This window comes from Oncorhynchus mykiss, chromosome 1 (assembly GCF_057628025.1).
Source record: "Oncorhynchus mykiss isolate SJ-2025 chromosome 1, ASM5762802v1, whole genome shotgun sequence".
Classification (NCBI taxonomy): Eukaryota; Metazoa; Chordata; class Actinopteri; order Salmoniformes; family Salmonidae; genus Oncorhynchus; species Oncorhynchus mykiss.
In genome coordinates, this window is record NC_143022.1 from 55,213,916 (window position 1) to 55,234,101 (window position 20,186).

At 42.6% G+C, this 20,186-nt stretch overlaps 2 protein-coding genes across 2 annotated transcripts in view; one reads left to right on the forward strand and one right to left on the reverse strand.

The window, feature by feature from the left end:
• LOC110525010 (calcium/calmodulin-dependent protein kinase type 1D) overlaps positions 1-9,315 on the forward strand; it is a 48,225-nt gene extending 38,910 nt beyond the window's left edge. Inside the window, exons 4-11 of the mRNA XM_021604975.3 lie at positions 525-663; positions 735-861; positions 1,892-1,967; positions 3,063-3,175; positions 3,725-3,803; positions 5,430-5,517; positions 5,782-5,947; positions 6,053-9,315. Coding sequence (XP_021460650.3) covers positions 525-663; positions 735-861; positions 1,892-1,967; positions 3,063-3,175; positions 3,725-3,803; positions 5,430-5,517; positions 5,782-5,947; positions 6,053-6,225 — 961 coding nt within the window. The 3' untranslated portion in view covers positions 6,226-9,315. The remainder of the gene's footprint in view (positions 1-524; positions 664-734; positions 862-1,891; positions 1,968-3,062; positions 3,176-3,724; positions 3,804-5,429; positions 5,518-5,781; positions 5,948-6,052) is intronic.
• A 3,783-nt stretch (positions 9,316-13,098) lies between these two features.
• On the reverse strand, positions 13,099-19,543 carry ucmab (upper zone of growth plate and cartilage matrix associated b). Its single transcript, XM_090234454.1, has 5 exons — positions 19,435-19,543; positions 19,119-19,187; positions 18,753-18,848; positions 16,344-16,442; positions 13,099-14,946 (listed from the first exon to the last, which is right to left on the reverse strand). Exons 1-5 carry the CDS (start codon positions 19,484-19,486, stop codon positions 14,849-14,851), a joined length of 414 nt encoding a protein of 137 aa, XP_090090580.1. The 5' UTR covers positions 19,487-19,543; the 3' UTR covers positions 13,099-14,848.
• Positions 19,544-20,186: the final 643 nt, after the last annotated feature.

The following is a 20,186-nucleotide window of genomic DNA, read 5'->3' on the forward strand; positions in this document are numbered from 1 at the left end:
TCTTTTGTGTCATGGTTGTAACACTGTAGCAAACACAGTCTGGCAAAATACTAATTTAAAAAGTGTCTCTAGGGTCAGTTTCCCAGACATGGATTTAGCCTTGACTGATTTTAAGAAAGGCAAGATCAATGGAGAATCTCTATTGAAATAGCCTTTTCATTCAGGACTAAGAATAAGTGTCTGAAAAGTTTGAAAGAAAAGATAAAAGCTGCACACTAGCTCCGATGCAATCATTTATTCACCAACATTTCGACACGAAGCTTCGTTAGGGTGACATGTGTTTTAAGTATCTGGAGAACCAGCCCTAATTGAGGGTTAGGTTCATTCAGTCCTCAATCTCATCAGAGCATCTGAACAGAAGCTGTTTGACTGCATCGTAAAGGGTTGGGGTTGAGGCTAGGGTTGAACCAGGAACTGAACATGAAGCCAGGGTTATGGTAAGGGTTGAAGTTGAACCCCAGATATAGACATGATGCTAGGGTTACGGTTGGGTTAGATTGACTCAACCTCTGTCTCTGTCTCAGGGTGTCTGGTGGTGAGTTGTTTGACCGCATCGTAGAGAAGGGTTTCTACACAGAGATGGACGCCAGCAGACTCATTAAACAGGTGCTTGACGCTGTCAACTACCTCCACGACATGGGCATCGTACACAGAGACCTCAAGGTACTGAGTGAGACACATATACACAGAGCTCAAATCGCGTATTTCCCAATATTGATTGTTTCTTTTCTCAGCCAGAGAACCTGCTTTACTACAACCCCCATGACGAGGCCAAGATCATGATCAGTGACTTTGGTCTGTCTAAGATGGAGGGGACAGGAGACGTGATGGCCACTGCCTGTGGGACGCCAGGATATGTGGGTGAGGCTGTTCTCTCTACCCTCTGGGCTGTTAGGATCCATATTAGCTACTGCTAAAGCAGCAGCTACTCTTCCTGGGGTCCACACCGAACATGAAACATGACCTAATACAGAATGTGAATAGACAAGTACATCACAAAGACAAAACGACATAAATGCAATGAAAAAAAGTATGCATGCTTTCAGTTATGCCTTCATTATCATGTGATTCATACACGCTACTGAATGCAAGTGCAACACGCTCAAAAGGAAATGGAAATGCAATAACAAGCAGGTGCGTTGCGATTAGGATGACACTTCACTAAATTCCCCTGACGTGAATATAGCAACCTTGTTTCTATAGTTACCGCCCGTAATGGGTATGCTGGAGTAAAGTATAGACCTTTTTTTTTTTTGTTACGGTTACCACTCACAATGGGTTTCCTGGGGTAGCACGTAATCTCTTTAACGGGTAGAACTTTTGTTACAGTTACCACCCGCTATGGGCTTCATTAGGTAAAATGCAACATTCGTGAACATGAAATAACCAGGCCTTGAATCTTGAGCCTTGTTGCAGTTTATCGCCCTTTAACGGGTTAGTTGAGATATAGCGTCACGTGTGTCAGTGCAACCTGCTCTGGGTTTCATTAGGTAAAACGGAAGGAAGACATGACATAAGGAAGTCTGCAGTAGTGACATAATCTAAACATATCTCTACTTCTGGGTTAACCTAAACATAATTCACCTAATTGGACCGGAGGAAACCTCACCCAAACAAAATGAATAGGAGTTTGGTAGATACAGTGGTGAAGTAGTGGGTGGTTTCTGAACAACACTCCATAAGAACATATGGCAGCAGAGCTTTGGTTCTCCCTTACTTCTATTGTGTCCTTGTTTACTTAGGGGTTAATGTGGAAGAAGCCTTATTTTCTATCCACACCAGTATGTTTGGAACATACTTTGCTAGTGTCAGTACAAGCTCGACGCAGGGATTGTTATGCAAGGCCTCAATGTTTTAAATCTCTCTCTGAACCTTATGATGTTCCCCACAGCCCCAGAGGTTCTGGCTCAGAAGCCCTACAGCAAGGCAGTGGACTGCTGGTCTATCGGAGTCATCGCCTACATTCTGTAAGTACCTCATAACAACGTTTTTTTGTGTGTGTGTGTCACTGACCTAGGCACAATACCCCATTATGTCAAAGTGAAATGATGTGTTTAGATATTTTTTTAACAAATGAATGAAAAGCTGAAATGTCTTGTCGATATGTATTCAACCCCTTTGTTAAGGCAAGCCTAAATAAATTCAGGAGTAAAAATGTGTTTAAAACGTCACATAATAAGTTGCATGGATTCACTCTGTGTGCAATAATAGTGTTTAACGTGATTTTTGAAAGACTAATTCATCTCTGTACGACACGCATACATTTATCTGTAAGGTCGTGCAGTGAATTTCAGACACTGGTCCAACCACAAAGACCAGAGAGGTAAAACAATTACGGAGTTGAATGGCTGTGATAGTAGAGAACAGAGGATGGCTCAACAACATTGAAGTTACTCCACAATACTAACCTAAATGACAGAGTAAAAGAAGGAAGCCTGTACAGAATAAAAATATTCCAAAACATGCATCCTGTTTGCAATAAAGCATTAAAGTAAAACTGCAGCAAAGAAATGAACTTCATATCCTGAATACAAAGCATTATGTTTGGGGTGAATCCAACAAAACACATCACTGAGTTACCACTCTTCAACAGACACTGGGAGTCAACGTCACCTTTCAGCATGACAGTAACCTAAAAATACAAGGCCAAGTCTACACAGGAGTTGCTTACCAAGATGACATTGAATGTTCTTGAGTGGCTTAGTTACAGTTTTGACCTAAATCGGCTTGAAAATATATGGCAAGACTTCAAAATGGCTGTCTAGCAAGGATCAACAACCAGCTTGACAGAGCTTAAATATATTTTTGTAAGAATAATGTGCAAATATTGTACAATCCAGGTGTTCAAAGCTCTTAGAGACTCACCCAGAAAGAGTAACAGCTGTATTCGCTGCCAAAGGTGATTCTAACATTTATGGGCTACAAGGTGTGAATACTTATGTAAAGAAATAAATAATAGCTACATTTTGAATTCAGGCTGTAACACAACACAATGTGGAATAAGTCAAGGGTGTGAATACTTTCTGTAGGCAATGTATATTGATATGTTATCTGTCCCCAAGGTTGTGTGGTTACCCTCCATTCTATGACGAGAATGACTCTAAGTTGTTTGAGCAGATACTCAAGGCAGACTATGAGTTTGATGCACCCTATTGGGATGATATATCGGATTCAGGTGAGCTGTGTGTGTTTGCATCTGTACGCGTGCACATTTGCTATTCTAGTCATTTTGCCGACGCTCTTACCCAGAGCTACTACTAAGTAGTGAGTGCATACATTTTCATACTTTTTTTCAAACTAGTCCCCTGAGGGAATTGAACCCACCACATTGGCATTGCAAGGACCATGCTCTACCAACTGAGCCACACGGGATCCAGTACCTACCCAATGTCTTCATAAGAATAGTAAACCAACTGAAATTCAGTGAAGTGAGGACATTTCTCCGGTCCTCACTTGTAAAATTGAGATTTTACGGTTAGGTTTAGGGGTCAGGGTAAGGACTAGGGGTGAGGGAAAGGGAAAGGGGGTTAGGGAAAATAAGATTTTGAATGGGGAATCAATTGTTGGTCCCCAAAAACTCCACACGAGTATAGTAAGACATAGCTGGGCATGTATATGAATGTGTGTGCACGTATACAATTGTTTGTGTGTAATTGCCATCTTGAATTAATGGCACATGGTATACAGTCCCATGAGTGAGATTGTGTGTATCTTCCACATACAGCCAAAGAGTTCATCAGCTCTCTGATGGAGAAGGATCCACAGAAGAGATTCACCTGTGACCAGGCTCTAGCCCACCCCTGGTGAGTGTCTGATTGCCACCAGACTGACTGAGCACCGTCATACAGCTGCTGGTCCCAATTTACTCCATACCCCTTTCTCTTTGCCCTAACCCATTGATGTTTGCAGATCTGAAGGGTCTGGGTAGGTAGAGCCCGTTAAAGCCTCCTCATATCTCTTCCACCTTACCGATCTGTAAACATCAACGTGTTAGGAACAATGGGAAGGGGTGGTAAGTGAATTGGGACCAAACAATCAAAGGGAACAATGCACCGTGGTGAAAGCTGACGCAGATAGAGGATGCCTGGATGATGCAGGTGTTACGTAGAGCAGTGCCATGCGTGTCCTCCCACTGTCATCTGTCACCATGACTCCCTCCCCGCCTCCTAAACTCTCTCCTCTCCTGGTCTGAGACTGGAGGGGAAACAGACTGGGGTTGGGAAGACAGAGACCCACAGATGCAAATTATGCAAAATCGCAACCATCAAAAGCCACCAGGTTATTACCAGCTGATGTCTCATTAAACCATCAATACGTGCTAAAATCACGCACACAGCTGGTCTCAACTGCAACCAACATTGGCCAGCGATTTACCTCTCCCTAACGGGGATGTCGAGGTTGTCTTTTAGTCATGATTACATTGCCAAGACAATTTTGCCCTCTGGTTGGTATTATCATTGGAACAACTTAGTCATACTTTATGAGCAGACTAAGGACGATTTCTATATTTGACAATCATTCCGTACAACTGAGATAAAGCATTTCCTCCTTTACCACGGCAAGTCTACTATGGCAGTTTACCGACACTGTGTATGAAACGGAATACTAATGTTGACGGTGTAGCCTACTCATTCTTTTATTTGTTTCCAATTCATATAGTCCATTAAATACAACTGTCTTTAAAATAAAATAGTCTGATATGGTAAATTCTTATCAAGATTGGGGGTAAAATATCCCTGGACAGTCCTTATTTGAAATGTGTAACTAAATCAAGTAAATTGAACATGTTATTTTTTTTTTAATCAAAGGAAAATGTCGTCTAAAGTTAATTCGATTGGCATATATTATATTGCTTTGCAATATTTAAGGTGAAATGTTTGAATGAAATATAGGACCACTACAAGTATTTTCACATTCATCAGCCTTACGTTTTCCAATGCTCCTGATAGGTCGATATTTGAAACAGAGCACCTCGACTAGCTGTCTGGTAATCCTAACCACTTCATACGGTAACAACGAGAGATCAACTGATCTGCTGGTTTATCCTTAGTGTTTTTTTTTGTTGCAATCAAGCTTAGTTTAGCCCGCAGGTGCACGTAATCTCATGTTAGTAGCATTTTAAGAAATCCAGCGGGATCCTGCAGGATAAATGATGCCTGTCCGTTGCGCCATTTGAGCCATTGCGTCTTGGGCCTATTGTGACTTGGGCAGGTGGCTTGATAGAGTTTATATAGACTCACAAAGGGTGGTTGTAACAGGTGGGTATTATATAACGTGAGACGGGTCAGTACACATCCTAGCACCAGCTTGGAGCTGGTGCTAGGTACCCAGGCCAGGATTTGTTTTTACCATGTTAAAATGAAAAACATCTGCACACTGCATGTTCTTTATCAATACTTTTTAACCAATAAACAGACATTGTATTTCAGGATTGCTGGGGACACGGCTCTCTGCAAGAACATCCATGAATCAGTCAGTCGGCAGATGAGGAAAAATTTTGCCAAAAGCAAATGGAGGGTGGGTACACAATTTACTCTTCTCTCTTTTTTTTGGGGGGGGGGGGGGTTCAGTCACCCCCTGTAGCCCATCCCATATGAAATGTATTAAATAACACATTCATATTAAACACCCAAGCATGCAAAAAGTACCAATTTACAATGTACACATTTTAAATTGTGTCCAACATAAACATAGTTATCCTTCCTATTTTGCATGTCTGTTCTCGCCATCTCTCCTCACCTGCCTCCTCTCCCTCCTTCTCTCTCTCTGTTTCCTCCACAGCAAGCGTTTAACGCCACGGCAGTGATTCGTCATATGAGGCGCTTGCAGCTGGGCAGTAGTCTGAACAGCAGCTTTGGCAGCAGTATGAGCTTTGACCAACAGGGACCGAATTCTATGCTGGCCAAGAGCATGTCTGTAGACTGTGCCACCCTCTCACGCAAAGATGGTGACTGAATGACGCCTTTATGTTACTTTACCGGTTTAGTCTGGTATTTTGGATCTATGGAGCCTGTGTAACTTTTGAGTGATTCTAGTGATCTTCTCCCCTCAGGTCCTCCACAACCTCTGCCCACTCTGCCTCTCTCCACTGCAGCCTGCAGTGCCCCTGCCAGCATCAGAGGGGAACCACAGGCAGAACCACAGGTGGTGGCTACAGCTGCAGTGGTGGAGCCACCCCGGCCACGCCCCTCCACAGTCACCACCATCCACATGGGGACTAAATGACGTCAGGTTCCGCGGGAGGTCAGTTGGGAGACCACAGAGCTTTGAGTTGGTATTCTTAATTCAACCCCTCAGAATTCCAGAATTTCTCTCCTAGTCTGCCCATCCCGCCCATTATCAGCTGTTGGGATTGAGAACTTGAGGACCATGGCTCAGCACTTACTGCGTTCTCAGGGCAGCACTCTGTCTGTACCCAACCACAGTAAGTGTATTCAGAGATGTGAAATAAAATGAAGAGAGCTCACAGGATTTCCTATTTCCTATCAAACAGACAATCATATCTGTTCTACATGATACATGCCTATTTGAACATTCTACTTCCTAACGGACCACAGGTCTGGTGGTGAAGAGATGAGGAAGACCACTGTCTCTCTCTCTCTCTCTCTCTCTGTCTACTGACCAGAGGGTTTAGTTTCCCAGTGTTTAAATTGGGTTGGTGGACTCGGTACGGAGTAATTGCAACACAAAATGTTCACCTCTTATAGAATGTTCACTCTAAAATATGAACACGGACATTGAAAATATTGTACTGTAAAATGAAAATGGCTCCTGAAATGAATACCGGCATCTTTGTCATTCCACTTCAAGCACGGCCGTGTTGTACGACTGTCCTCCAGAAGACAAGAAGACCTGTTTTGTATGGGACATTGGTGGTGTTATGAGGCCACACTATGCTAGGTTGAAGATGGAGAAGGTTAAGACAACGTAATAATTCCGTGCAAGATGCGTTCGAATATAAACAAATTCATTGGACCAGCGCTGGAGCGAAAATGACTGGAAGTGAATGTTAGCAGTACAGAAAGTTTGTCATCAAAGTGGACAATAAACACAATCGTAGAGAATATCTGTTAACTACTCAGCCAACAAATAACTTAACTGCTTAACTGTAACTGTTAAATGTTTTTTTTCTTTCCCAAATGAGCTACAGACACTTTACTACTTGATTTCCCAACTGCTGGTCACGTTTTCAATGCTTATCTCCTGTAAAATCAGAAACAGCGCTGGTCCAATGAATGTGTTTCTTTTCAAATGCTGCCGCATGGAATTATTCCGTTTTCTTCTCCTTATGGGAACTCACCATGTTTTTATTAGTCTTTGTTATTGAGACTGCTGTAATTCTGAGACTGTGAGTGTCAGGGGCATCACGCCCTCTATGCCTTGTGTTCAAAATTGCACCCTGAAACCATTGTGAGGAGTTACTTTTATGAAACTGAAACAGCATTCAAGACTAAAATAGTGATGACTTCTTATCCTAATTTCTAGTTTTCATTTTTAGCTGCAGTTAAGGTTGAGTAAAATCACTGGTTCATTATTCCCAACTGTAGGGCATAGCGGTTATATATATATATTTGCTTTATGTTTTCTGGATATATAATGTCAGAGAAACACATCTATCTGCAGAATCATGCACACACCTGTGAATGAAGTGCTTTACTAGTGTGAGACAACTGGCAAGAGCAGTTTTGACGGCCGGTTGTGACGGTAATGACGGTTGTGACGGTTATGACGGTTGTGACGGTAATGACGGTTGTGACGGTAATGACGGTTGTGACGGTAATGATGGCCGGTTGTGACGGTAATGACGGTTGTGACGGTAATGACGGTAATGACGGTTGTGACAGTTATGACGGTTGTGACGGTAATGACGGTTGTGACGGTAATGACGGTTGTGACGGTAATGACGGCCGGTTGTGACGGTAATGACGGTTGTGACAGTTATGCATTCATCGTACACTTTTCCTGATTGAAAGGTATTGAATTATTTATTTTCTTATTCTGACTCTTGTAAGAACTTTACTTACAGGGGAAAAAACTTGTAAATGTGTCACAATATGTCAGATATGTTGTCAGTAGTAGGTTCAAATGTATAGTTGTTACTTGTGAATAATTGCGATGTAACTGTGACGCCATCCTTAGCATAAGGATAGCATAGCTTTGTGACCTGTTCTCAGGGAGATACTTTGACAATTTGATGAAATGAAATCCCAGTTCTGATGCTGAGGTTGACGTTTATGATGATGATGCATGATATTAACTAAAGCAAGCTTTGCATATTCTTACGTGTCCCGTCAGGACAGTTCAGCTCATCATTTTTAAAAAAAATTGGTGGGGATGAACCTTACGTGGAATGGACAGTTTGATATATCCCATTTTGGGGGCATTGTTTAAAAATCAAACAAATGGGATGAGACTGAAATGATGCGTATTATAACAATGACCACTGCAATAGAGTTCAATTTAAACACAAATGACAAACTAAGAAATAAAGATTGAAGTCATTTGATAGTCAGTGCGCCATTGCAGAATAATTTTGTAGTAGCTTGTGTAGTATAGCCAACTTTAGTTACCTTTTGCTGCTTTGCTTTTTCCCCCCCAGGCGCTGGCTGTTCCCAGAAGTGCTCACACACTGTTTGGTCAGTGTACTTTCATACCCGTCCTTTGAATTTAGCAGCCAGTTGCTGTCTCTCTCACTGTCCTCACTCTCTGTCTTCGCTCCTCTCTCCCAAAACGAACGGTCTTCACGCTGCAAGGAGGAGGGACATCTGTCTAGCAAGCGTTTTTACCTGTGATATACCACTGCTTAATATTTCACTGTTCGACATGGATGGAACCAGGGTTGATTTCATTTCATTCAGTTTACTTTCTGAATTGACTTTATTTCAAATGGTATTGACCCCCAACCCTGGATGCAACTTAAAAGCTTGAAATTAGTATGTTTCGATGTTGAGCACAATTGTAGATCTCAATGTGCAATGTTGATGTAAAAGGACTTGAAAAACTACTTCTCAGGGGCAGTAAACTATGAGTATAGATATATGTTCATGAAGATGTAGATCCTCTTGTCCTTTTGTAGATATACATCTCAGTAACCATATTTGCTTGGATTGCGGTGTTTATTGATTTTCTACGTTACAAATACTGTATGTTCTCTTCAAAAACAGCATGATACAAAGCATGAAATATAAAGCTTTTACAAAGCATGCATGAAAAGCACTTTGTTTGAGAGATACTGTGTATATAGGTTGTGATAAAGTGGACTACAAGATGACTAAGTCTTGAATACAATCAAATAAAAAGTAAGAACATACTTAACTCCAGGGGGCTTACTGTGGAGTGCTATTGCAAAGCAGTGTCTAATAAAACATAAATATTACACCGGTGTGTACACGACCGGTCAACGGTTTTAGAACACCTACTCATTCAAGGGTTTTTTGGGGGGACTATTTTCTACATTGTAGAATAATAGTGAAGACATAAACTATGAAATAATCATGTAGTAGCCAAAAAAAAAAGAGTTAAATCTCAAATATATTTTGATTTGTTTAACACTTTTTTAGGTTACTACATCATTTCATAGCGATGTCTTCACTATTATTCTACAATGTAGAAAATAGTAAAAAAAAAAAAAAAACTTGAATGAGTAGGTGTTCTAAAACTTTTGACCGTGTGTGTGTGTATGTATGTATACACACATACAGTACCAGTCCAAAGTTTGGGTCTTTCTTTATTTTTTACTATTTTCTAGACATCAAAACTATGAATCACATATGGAATCATGTAGTAACTAAAAAAGTGTTATACAAATCAAAATATATTTGAGATTCTTCAAAGTAGCCACCCTTTGCCTTGATGACAGCTTTGCACGCTCTTTGCATTCTCTCAACCAGGTTCATGAGGTAGTCACCTGGAATGCTTCCCAACCGTCTAGAAGGAGTTCCCACATATGCTGAGCACTTGTTGGCTGCTTTTCCTGCACTCTGCAGTCCAACTCATCCCGAACCATCTCATTCTGATTGAGGTCGGGTGATTGTTGAGGCCAGGTCATCTGATGCAACACTCCATCACTCTCCTTGGTCAAATAGCCCTTACACAACCTGGAGGTGTGTTTTGGGTCATTGTCCTGTTGAAAAATAAACGATAGTCCCTCTAAGCGCAAACCAGATAGGATGGCGTATCACTGCAGAATGCTGTGGTAGCCATGCTGGTTAAGTGTGCCTTGAATTCTAAATAAATACCCTACAGTGTCACCAGCAAAGCACCATCACATCTCATCATTCATGCTTCATGGTGGGAACCACACATGCGGAGATCATCCGTTCACCTACTCTGCGTCTCACAAAGACACAGCGGTTGGAACCAAAAATCTCCAATTTGGACTCATCAGACCAAAGGACAGATTTCCACCGCTCTAATTTCCATTGCTCGTGTTTTTTTGGCATCCTTTAGTAATGCTTTCTTTGCAGCAATTCAATCATGAAGGCCTGATTCACTCAGTCTCCTCTGAACAGTTGATGTTGTGATGTCTTATTTGAACTCTGTGAAGAATATATTTGGGTTGCAATCTGAGAAGCCGTTAATTGCCGTTTTCTGAGGGTGGTAACTCTAATGGACTTATCCTCTGCAGCAGAGGTAACTCCGGGTCTTCCTTTCCTGTGGCGGTCCGCATGAGAGCCAGTTTCATCATAGTGCTTGATGGTTTTTGCAACTGCACTCGAAGAAACTTTCAAAGTTCTTGAAATTTTCCGTGTTGACTGACCTTCATATCTTAAAGTAATGATGGACTATCCTTCCTCTTTGCTTATTTGAGCTGTTCTTGCCATAATATGGTCTTGGTCTTTTACCAAAAATGGCTATCTTCTGTATATCTTGTTACAACACAACTGATGGGCTCAAACTCATTAAGATGGAAAGAAATTAATTCCAGGTGACTACCTCATGATGCTGGTTGAGAGAATGCCAAGAGCATGCAACGCTGTCAAGGCAAAGGGTGGCTACTTTGATGAATCTCAATTATAAAATATATTTTGACTTGTTTAACACTTTCGTTTGTTTACTACATGATTCCACATGTGTTATTTCATAGTTTTGATGTCTTCACTATTATTCTATAATGTAGAAAATAGTAAAAATAAAGAAAAACCCTGGAATGAGTAGGTGTATATATACAGTGGGGAGAACAAGTATTTGATACACTGCCGATTTTGCAGGTTTCCCCACTTACAAAGCATGTAGAGGTCTGTCATTTTTATTATAGGTACACTTCAACTGTGAGAGACGGAATCTAAAACAAAAATCCAGAAAATCAGATTGTATGATTTTTAAGTAATACATTTGCATTTTATTGCATGACATACTACATATATGCTCATATATATATAAATGGAAGGTTATCCGGCTTCAACTGTGTGTGTAATTGTGTGTGTATATATATATACACTGCTCAAAAAAATAAAAGGGAACACTTAAACAACACAATGTATCTCCAAGTGAATCACACTTCTGTGAAATCAAACTGTCCACTTAGGAAGCAACACTGATTGACAATAAATGTCACATGCTGTTGTGGAAATGGAATAGACAACAGGTGGAAATTATAGGCAATTAGCAAGACACCCCCAATAAAGGAGTGGTTCTGCAGCTGGTGACCACAGACCACTTCTCAGTTCCTATGCTTCCTGGCTGATGTTTTGGACACTTTTGAATGCTGGCGGTGCTTTCACTCTAGTGGTAGCATGAGACGGAGTCTACAACCCACACAAGTGGCTCAGGTAGTGCAGCTCATCCAAAATGGCACATCAATGCGAGCTGTGGCAAAAAGGTTTGCTGTGTCTGTCAGCGTAGTGTCCAGAGCATGGAGGCGCTACCAGGAGACAGGCCAGTACATCAGGAGACGTGGAGGAGGCCGTAGGAGGGCAACAACCCAGCAGCAGGACCGCTACCTCCGCCTTTGTGCAAGGAGGAGCACTGCCAGAGCCCTGCAAAATGACCTCCAGCAGGCTACAAATGTGCATGTGTCTGCTCAAATGGTCAGAAACAGACTTCCTGAGGGGGGTATGAGGGCGCCCTGTGCTCTTCACAGATGAAAGCAGGTTCACACTGAGCACATGTGACAGAGTCTGGAGACGCCATGGAGAATGTTCTGCTGCCTGCAACATCCAGCATGACCGGTTTGGTGGTGGGTCAGTCATGGTGTGGGGTGGCATTTCTTTGGGGGGCTGCACAGCCCTCCATGTGCTTGCCAGAGGTAGCCTGACTGCCATTAGGTACCGAGATGAGATCCTCAGACCCCTTGTGAGACCATATGCTGGTGCGGTTGGCCCTGGGTTCCTCCTAATGCAAGACAATGCTAGGCCTCATGTGGCTGGAGTGTGTCAGCAGTTCCTGCAAGAGGAAGGCATTGACGCTATGGACTGGCCCGCCCGTTCCCCAGACCTGAATCCAATTGAGCACATCTGGGACATCATGTCTCGCTCCATCCACCAACGCCACGTTGCACCACAGACTGTCCAGGAGGTAGCGGATGCTTTAGTCCAGGTCTGGGAGGAGATCCCTCAGGAGACCATCCGCCACCTCATCAGGAGCATTCCCAGGCTTCGTAGGGAGGTCATACAGGCACGTGGAGGCCACACACACTACTGAGCCTCATTTTGACTTGTTTTAAGGACAACACATCAAAGTTGGATCAGCCTGTAGTGTGGTTTTCCACTTTAATTTTGAGTGTGACTCCGAATCCAGACCTCCATTGGTTAATAAATTTGATTTCCATTGATCATTTTTGTGTGATTTTGTAGTTAGCACATTCAACTAAGTAAAGAAAAAAGTATTTAATAAGAATATTTCATTCATTCAGATCTAGGATGTTATTTTAGTGTTCAGTGTATTTTTTTGAGCAGTATATATATATATATATATATATATATATATATATATATATACACACACACACACACAAGTCGGAAGTTTACATGCACCTTAGCCAAATACATTTAAACTCAGTTTTTCACAATTCCTGACATTTAATCCTAGTAAAAAATCCCTGTCTTAGGTCAGTTAGGATCACCACTTTTATTTTAAGAATGTGAAATATCAGAATAATAGTTGAGAGAATTATTTATTTCAGTTTGTATTTCTTTCATCACATTCCCAGTGGGTCAGAAGTTTACATACACTCAATTAGTATTTGGTAGCATTGCCTTTAAATTGTTTAACTTGGGTCAAACGTTTCGGGTAGCCTTCCACAAGCTACTCACAATAAATTGGGTGAATTTCGGCCCATTCCTCCTGACAGAGCTGGTGTAACTGAGTCAGGTTTGTAGGCCTCCTTGCTTGCACACGCTTTTTCAGTTCTGTCCACACATTTTCTATAGGATTGAGGTCAGGGCTTTGTGATGGCCACTCCAATACATTGACTTTGTTGTCCTTAAGCCATTTTGCCACAACTTTGGAAGTATGCTTGGGGTCATTGTCCATTTGGAAAACCCATTTGCGACCAAGCTTTAATTTCCTGACTGATGTCTTGAGATGTTGCTTCAATATATCCACATAATTTCCCTTCTTCATGATGCCATCTATTTTGTGAAGTGCACCAGTCCCTCCTGCAGCAAAGCACCTCCACAACATGATGCTGCCACCCCCGTGCTTCACGGTTGGGATGGTATTCTTTGGCTTGCAAGCCTCCCCCTTTTTCCTCCAAACATAACGATGGTCATTATGGCCAAACAGTTCTATTTTTCTTTCATCAGACCAGAGGACATTTCTCCAAAAAAGTACGATCTTTGTCCCCATGTGCAGTTGCAAACCGAAGTCTGCCTCTTTTATGGTGGTTTTGGGGGAGTGGCTTCATCCTTGCTGAGCGGCCTTTCAGGTTATGTCGATATGGGACTCGTTTTACTGTGGATATAGATACTATTGTACCTGATTCCTCCAGCATCTTCACAAGGTCCTTTGCTGTTGTTCTGGGATCGATTTGCACTTTTTGCACCAAAGCACCTTCATCTCTAGGAGACAGAATGCATCTCCTTCCTGAGAGGTGTGACGGCTGTGTGGTGCCATGGTGTTTATACTTGCATACTATTGTTTGTACAGGTGAATGTGGTACCTTCAGGCGTTTGGAAATTGCTCCCAAGGATGAACCAGACTTCTGGAGGTCTACAATTGTTTTTATGAGGTCTTGGCTGATTTCTTTAGAATTTCCCATGATGTCAAGCAAAGAGGCACTGAGTTTGAAGGTAGGCCTTGAAATAGGCCTTGAAATGAGTCAATCAGAAGCTTCTGAAGCCATGAACATCATTTTCTGGAATTTTCCAAGCTGTTTAACGTCACAGTCAACTTAGTGTATGTAAACTTCTGACCCACTGGAATTGTGATACGGGGAATTATAAGTGAAATAATCTGTCTGTAAACAATTGTTGGAAAAATTACTTGTGTCATGCACAAAGTAGATATCCTAAACGACTTACCAAAACTATAGTTTGTTAACAAGAAATTTGTGGGGTGGTTGATAAATGACTTTTAATGACTCCAACCAAAGTAAACTTTAGACTAAAGCTGTATATAAGTATTAACATGTTCAAATCTACATCATTGCATCGTCACACAGCATGCGAAAATGCAACACACATGCAAACATTCAAACCAGTACAGAAGAATAACATTAATTTGCTTCTTTAAAAATATTATTTATAAGGCATATCTAAAAGAGAACACCTACCTAAAGTCTTTCCAAAGTATTTATGGAAGCGTACACGACATTATAAAATGTTACATTTACTATTATAGTAGGGGGCGTAGCCCTCTGTGTCCTGCCTGCTGTAATACCACTGTTCTCCAGTAGGGCGGTGATGTCTCAGGTAGACTGGCGGTTGTACTCCTGGGGGGGATGCAGGCCGTCATAGTGGAACTCTCGCCACTGCTCGGTGCTCTCCCGTGTCCTCTCGTCTTGCTCTAAGGCCAGAGGTAAGTTATGGGAGGGAATGACGAGGGTAGACAGATCACGCTACTGGATGAAGTGTTACTGGATCAATTCACTGATACACATAGGCTACTGCCATACTGTGCTCTGATTATACACCAACAATAAAAGAGAAACTGTTACAGGAGTAGAATACAAAATAACTTGTTAGGGTATTATACACTGTGTACAAAACATTAGGAACATCTTCCTAATATTGAGTTGCACCCCTTTTTGCCCTCAGAACAGCCTCGATTCGTCGGGGCATGGACTCTACAAGGTGTCAAGCGTTCCACAAGGATGTTGACTCCAATGCTTCCCACAGTTGTGTCAAGTTGGCTGGATGTCTTTTGGGTAGTGGACCATTCTTGATACACATAGGAAACTGTTGAGAGTGGAAAAACCCAACAACGCCACAGTTCTTGACATAGTCAAACCGGTGCTCCTGGCACCTACTACCATATCCCGTTCAAAGGCACTTAAATCTTTTGTCTTGCCCATTCACCCTCTGAATGGCACACATACATAATCCATGTCTCAAGGCTTAAAAATCCTTCTTTAAACTGCCCCCCTATGTCATGGTAGTTGCCATGGTGCCCTAGTAGCAGCCTCTAAGCAAAGAGTTCCTGTAAATATGTACTGTTTTTTTATCAGCTGTTTTGTTTTTGAAAACATTGATTTTTATTGCATGTTTATTGCATGTTTATTGCATGTTTATTGCATGTTTGTGGTGGTTTTGATCCACAGATTTGCAGATGGACTGGCAGGTCAACTCTTTTTGGCTTAGCTAGCTAACTAGCTGGCTAATTGTTCGAATGATTCATCTGGACACTATCAGCTTTTTTGTGTCACTTGGTTGCTGGTTCCTGATCTTTTGAAAGCATCAATTGAAGAGTCACCTGAAGCTTGAGAGGAATGGGAGATGCAGTAGAGGAATGCAGTGCTGAGGCAGAGGGCTCATAGTGAGGACAACTGGCTACTACTCTGAACGGTGTGTGGTGAGCTTTCTGGCTGCCGAGGCATCACTCAAGTGGGTGACATGCATTATGAAGGAGGAGAAGTCCGGTCGCTATATGAATCAGGCTGGTTCCCAGAGCAACCCTCTATAAGATCGCCACTAGACCCTTTCTTCATCAACCATCTCCCTGAACACATCCCTCTTCTCAAGCCATGATGAACTGCCTCTCTCTATCTTTGGAGGATGCATGAACTCAAAAGACCTGGCCCCTATTGGTCGACCTAACTATAGTTAAAGCTACTCATGGTGATGCATTGCTTGTTTTTGTATGAAGCGCTTTGAGATTTTGAAAAGCGCTACAGAAATTGAATACATTATTATTATGGGAAGAGCAGGTGTTCCTAATGTTTTGTACACTGTGTATTATTATACCGTCATGCTCCTCCTCAGCGTAGTTCTCAAACTCATTCCTCTGTTCCTCATGGTTCTCTCTCTTCCGCTTATCTGCAGCCAGCACCTGCCTCTGTTCAGCTATAGGGGAGGAGAAAAAGGAAGTCAATTCAATTGTATCACTTGCGGTCAAACTGCACCGACAACGTTACGTAGGATTGGATCTCTGCAGAGTACAGGCAGACGCTGGGTTTGGGCCATGGAATCCTCTTCGAGTCCTGACACCTAACCTCTGACCTTTTCTTCATTGTTGTTCCATGGGACAGGTCTTTGCCTGCATAACGACTCCCTTTGGAATTTGATTTTGGGAATTCAGGTCGGTCAGGTAGTTGTAAATAACAACTAAATGGAAAAGCAATCAGATGAACAGTTGAAATGGTAAAGCTTGCAGCGTTCCTTCGCAGGTCGGTGGTCAGGGAGCTGTGAACTAATGACCCAGTGTAAATAAAACTCAAAAAGGTGACCACCAATATCGTCAACCAAGTGTTATGTCAATCAATTGGGATAATGCACTGTATGCACGTCACTTGTTTACACATCGAGAGGATAATGTGACAGGGCCCATGAGTGATATGCTCCTGACTCCTGTCAAAGTATCTGACCCACCCACTCACTTTACCTGGCATAACCTCGCCACATAAAAGCCCAAAGTCAAACAGGTTCACCCATTTGAATACAGGTGAAAGCCACATTGATGTTGATTATACCTACCTGGCAACAGAGCTGAACCTCACTGTAACCACTCAGTGGTCACACAGATAACACAAACTAACACACACATTTGTTATACTATCCTTGTGGGGACCAAACAATTGATTCCCATTCAGAATCCTAATTTCCCTGACCTTAACTGACCTAACCTCTAACCCTAACCCCGAAGCTTAAAAAAGCCTTTTTCCTTGTGGGGACCGGTGAAACGTCCCCTCTTGACTACATTTTCCATGTTTTACTATTCTAGTGGGGAATTCTGATCCCCACAAGGATAGTAAAACCAAAAACACACACACACAATCAATCAAATACATGTATAAAGATGTGCTTATACAGAAACACAAGCCTAAAACCCCAAACAGCAAGCAATGTGGATGTCTCACACTATAGGTTTATCCACATTTTCTCATATGACTTACTGTGGTTTAGTAGTGTCAACATCTGGCTGCCAAAGGGGCTTTCAAAAAGTAAACATATTTTTCTCTCACTCTGTCCATCTCTCTGACCCCCCTCCCTCCACTGTGCCTGTGTGTTGGCACATTCCACACTCAACTTCTAACTGCTCTCTCCATACCCAGACTGGATACAAACATCACTCCACCTCGCTCTCTTTCTCTCTTTTTCTTCTCTTGCTCTAACTTTTTTCAGCTAACACTTCAATTTGTCTTGGGTTTCTGCATTAAGTAACTCGCCTCTCAACGGCTCTCTTTCTCCAGCTAAACTCTCACCTGGCCGTCAACTGAGTAGTTAAAGAGAACAATCAAACATCTCCCTCATGGGAACTTTCACAAGGTCTCCTCTCGTGTCCTAGCGGTTAGAGCGTTGGGACAGTAACTGAAAGGTTGCTTGTTCAAATCCCTAAAGTGGGAAAAATCTGCCGTTCTGCCCTTGAACGAGGCAGTTAACCCCACAACAACTTCTCCCCCGACCTTGATGATGTCAATTAAGGCAGTTTCCCGCACCTCTCTGATTCAGAGGGGTTGTGGAAAATGCATTCAGTTTTGCAACTGACTACAGTAAGTATCACCTTTCCCTGCATTATACATGTACTTGTGAAAGTGGAGATTTTTGTCTACTCCTCGGTTTTAGCTGAGTAGGATAAAAGGACTATTCTCCAGCTCAGTCCAGCCATAACGGTATTCACTCAGTGTCATAACATGACCTATTCGGCTGAATCCTTTTACATTCTTGCCATTTAGCAGGCGCTCTTATCCAGAGCATCTTACAGTAGTCAGTGCATACATGTTCATATTTGTACCTACTGGTCCCACATGGGAATCAAACCCACAACCCTGGTGTTGCTCTACCAGCTGAGCCACACGGGACCGAATCATTGCAAAGACGGATAGAACACTGGGACTTCAGCCATTGCTGAATTCAACTGCAGCAATATAAACTCCATCCAGTAATATAAACTCTGGCGTAGTGGAGTAGTAGGCTACCTCTGCAACCAAAACGTTCAGCTGACCTTAAAAAGTATTGATCGATCTAGAAGATGTGGGACCAAACCATCCATCTATGCCTACACACACAAGCTATGCTTCATTCAGGCATCCACAGACAGAGGCACGCAACACCACACCCTCCATTTCCAGTTCACCACTGACCGTTGGTGGAAAAACAACCCCAAAAACATCCAAGCAACATGAAAGAGATCCAAACAGAGAAAGCTTCAATCACCGTCAATTTCGTCCTGAGACTTGGCAGCTCTTCTGCTGCGGCGTCTGAAGAAGTTTGCTGCGTCGGCCTCGGGCATGAAGATCTCCCTCAGTGGACCTGAGAAGAAAAGATAAAGGAAAGACTGAGTTGAGAGCCGTTGTGTTGGTATGCAGAGGGTGGTGAGTTCGCTCCCAGATCAGGGAAAACAAAGACAACAAAACATTTCCATTCTGTTACAATCGCATAAGAGATGAGAGGAGGGTAGATTTAACAGCAGGCAAAAAAAGAGGGAGTTCAGTAAGGTTTGAAGTCTCAGCCCGCACCAAGAAATTAGGTTGTATGTGCTGCAGAAGACGAAGAGGGTTCAGTGAAGGTCGCGCTGCTTACCTCTCGGGTCGGTTGCCTTGGTAGTGCCCTTATCATCGGGAACAGCTGCATTGTCTACCTCCTGAGATACTGCAGGGGTTCAGAGGTACATGATCATAGGACAAAACATCAGATCAGCGTTGAGCTCTCTATCACAATGTTCCCATACCACTATCACTAGTAACAGAGTCACTCTGCCCTCAGACTGCACTCTAGGTTTCTCTAGCGATATCACAGACAATATGACATGCACCATCCTCCTCAAGTATTCATTCACATCTTGTAAGTATATATTATTCCCTGACAATACAGTCCCCCTGCAGGCAGACTCACTCACAGGACAGTGACAGGAGCACAGCGACAAGGAAGGTTGCATGCGACCAGGACATCTTGAGAGCTGTGTCTGAGCCGTTGAGGGATAGGAGAGAGGTGAGAGAGAGAGAGAGAGAGAGAGAGAGAGAGAGAGAGAGAGGGCGGGAGGAAGGAGGCGTGTAAGAGAGGAAGGAGGTGAGAATGAGAGAGAGGGAGAAAGAGAGGTTAAAAGAGAGCAGATGGCACCCTGGAAGGGGGGGGACCGGGGGCCTGGGAGAAGATCAGCTGGATGGAATTTCAGAGGCTTTGACAAACTGTTGGTCAGGGAGGGGAAGAGAGGATCCATGGAAGCAGCGCCACAAAAACATCAAGGTTTCCTCACATAAGCCACATCATTTCAGTTTTTCAAGTAATTAAACAGTTTGATCTGAAAACCCTCAAAAGTAATATATCCCCGACCCTTAATCTTTGGAGCTGAACTTACACAATATATGATAAACGGTCCAGATGACCTTTCACCTTGTCTCAGGTGGCACAGGCTCATGAGCACATGCTCTGGGAGCTCCTTTTAGTTGCCTGTGACATCATTTAGAGATTTCAAATGGGAAGGACTCAATGAGAGATCATTCATGCCACAAGTATTATGTTGCAATATTAATTACAGCTTCATAAAGTATACCTGCAGCAAAGTCTTACCCGAGTTTGTGCTGTACATCTTTCCACTCAACATAATTCTCCATACATATTTAAGGGAGAGCTGTATAAAGCTTTGATTGG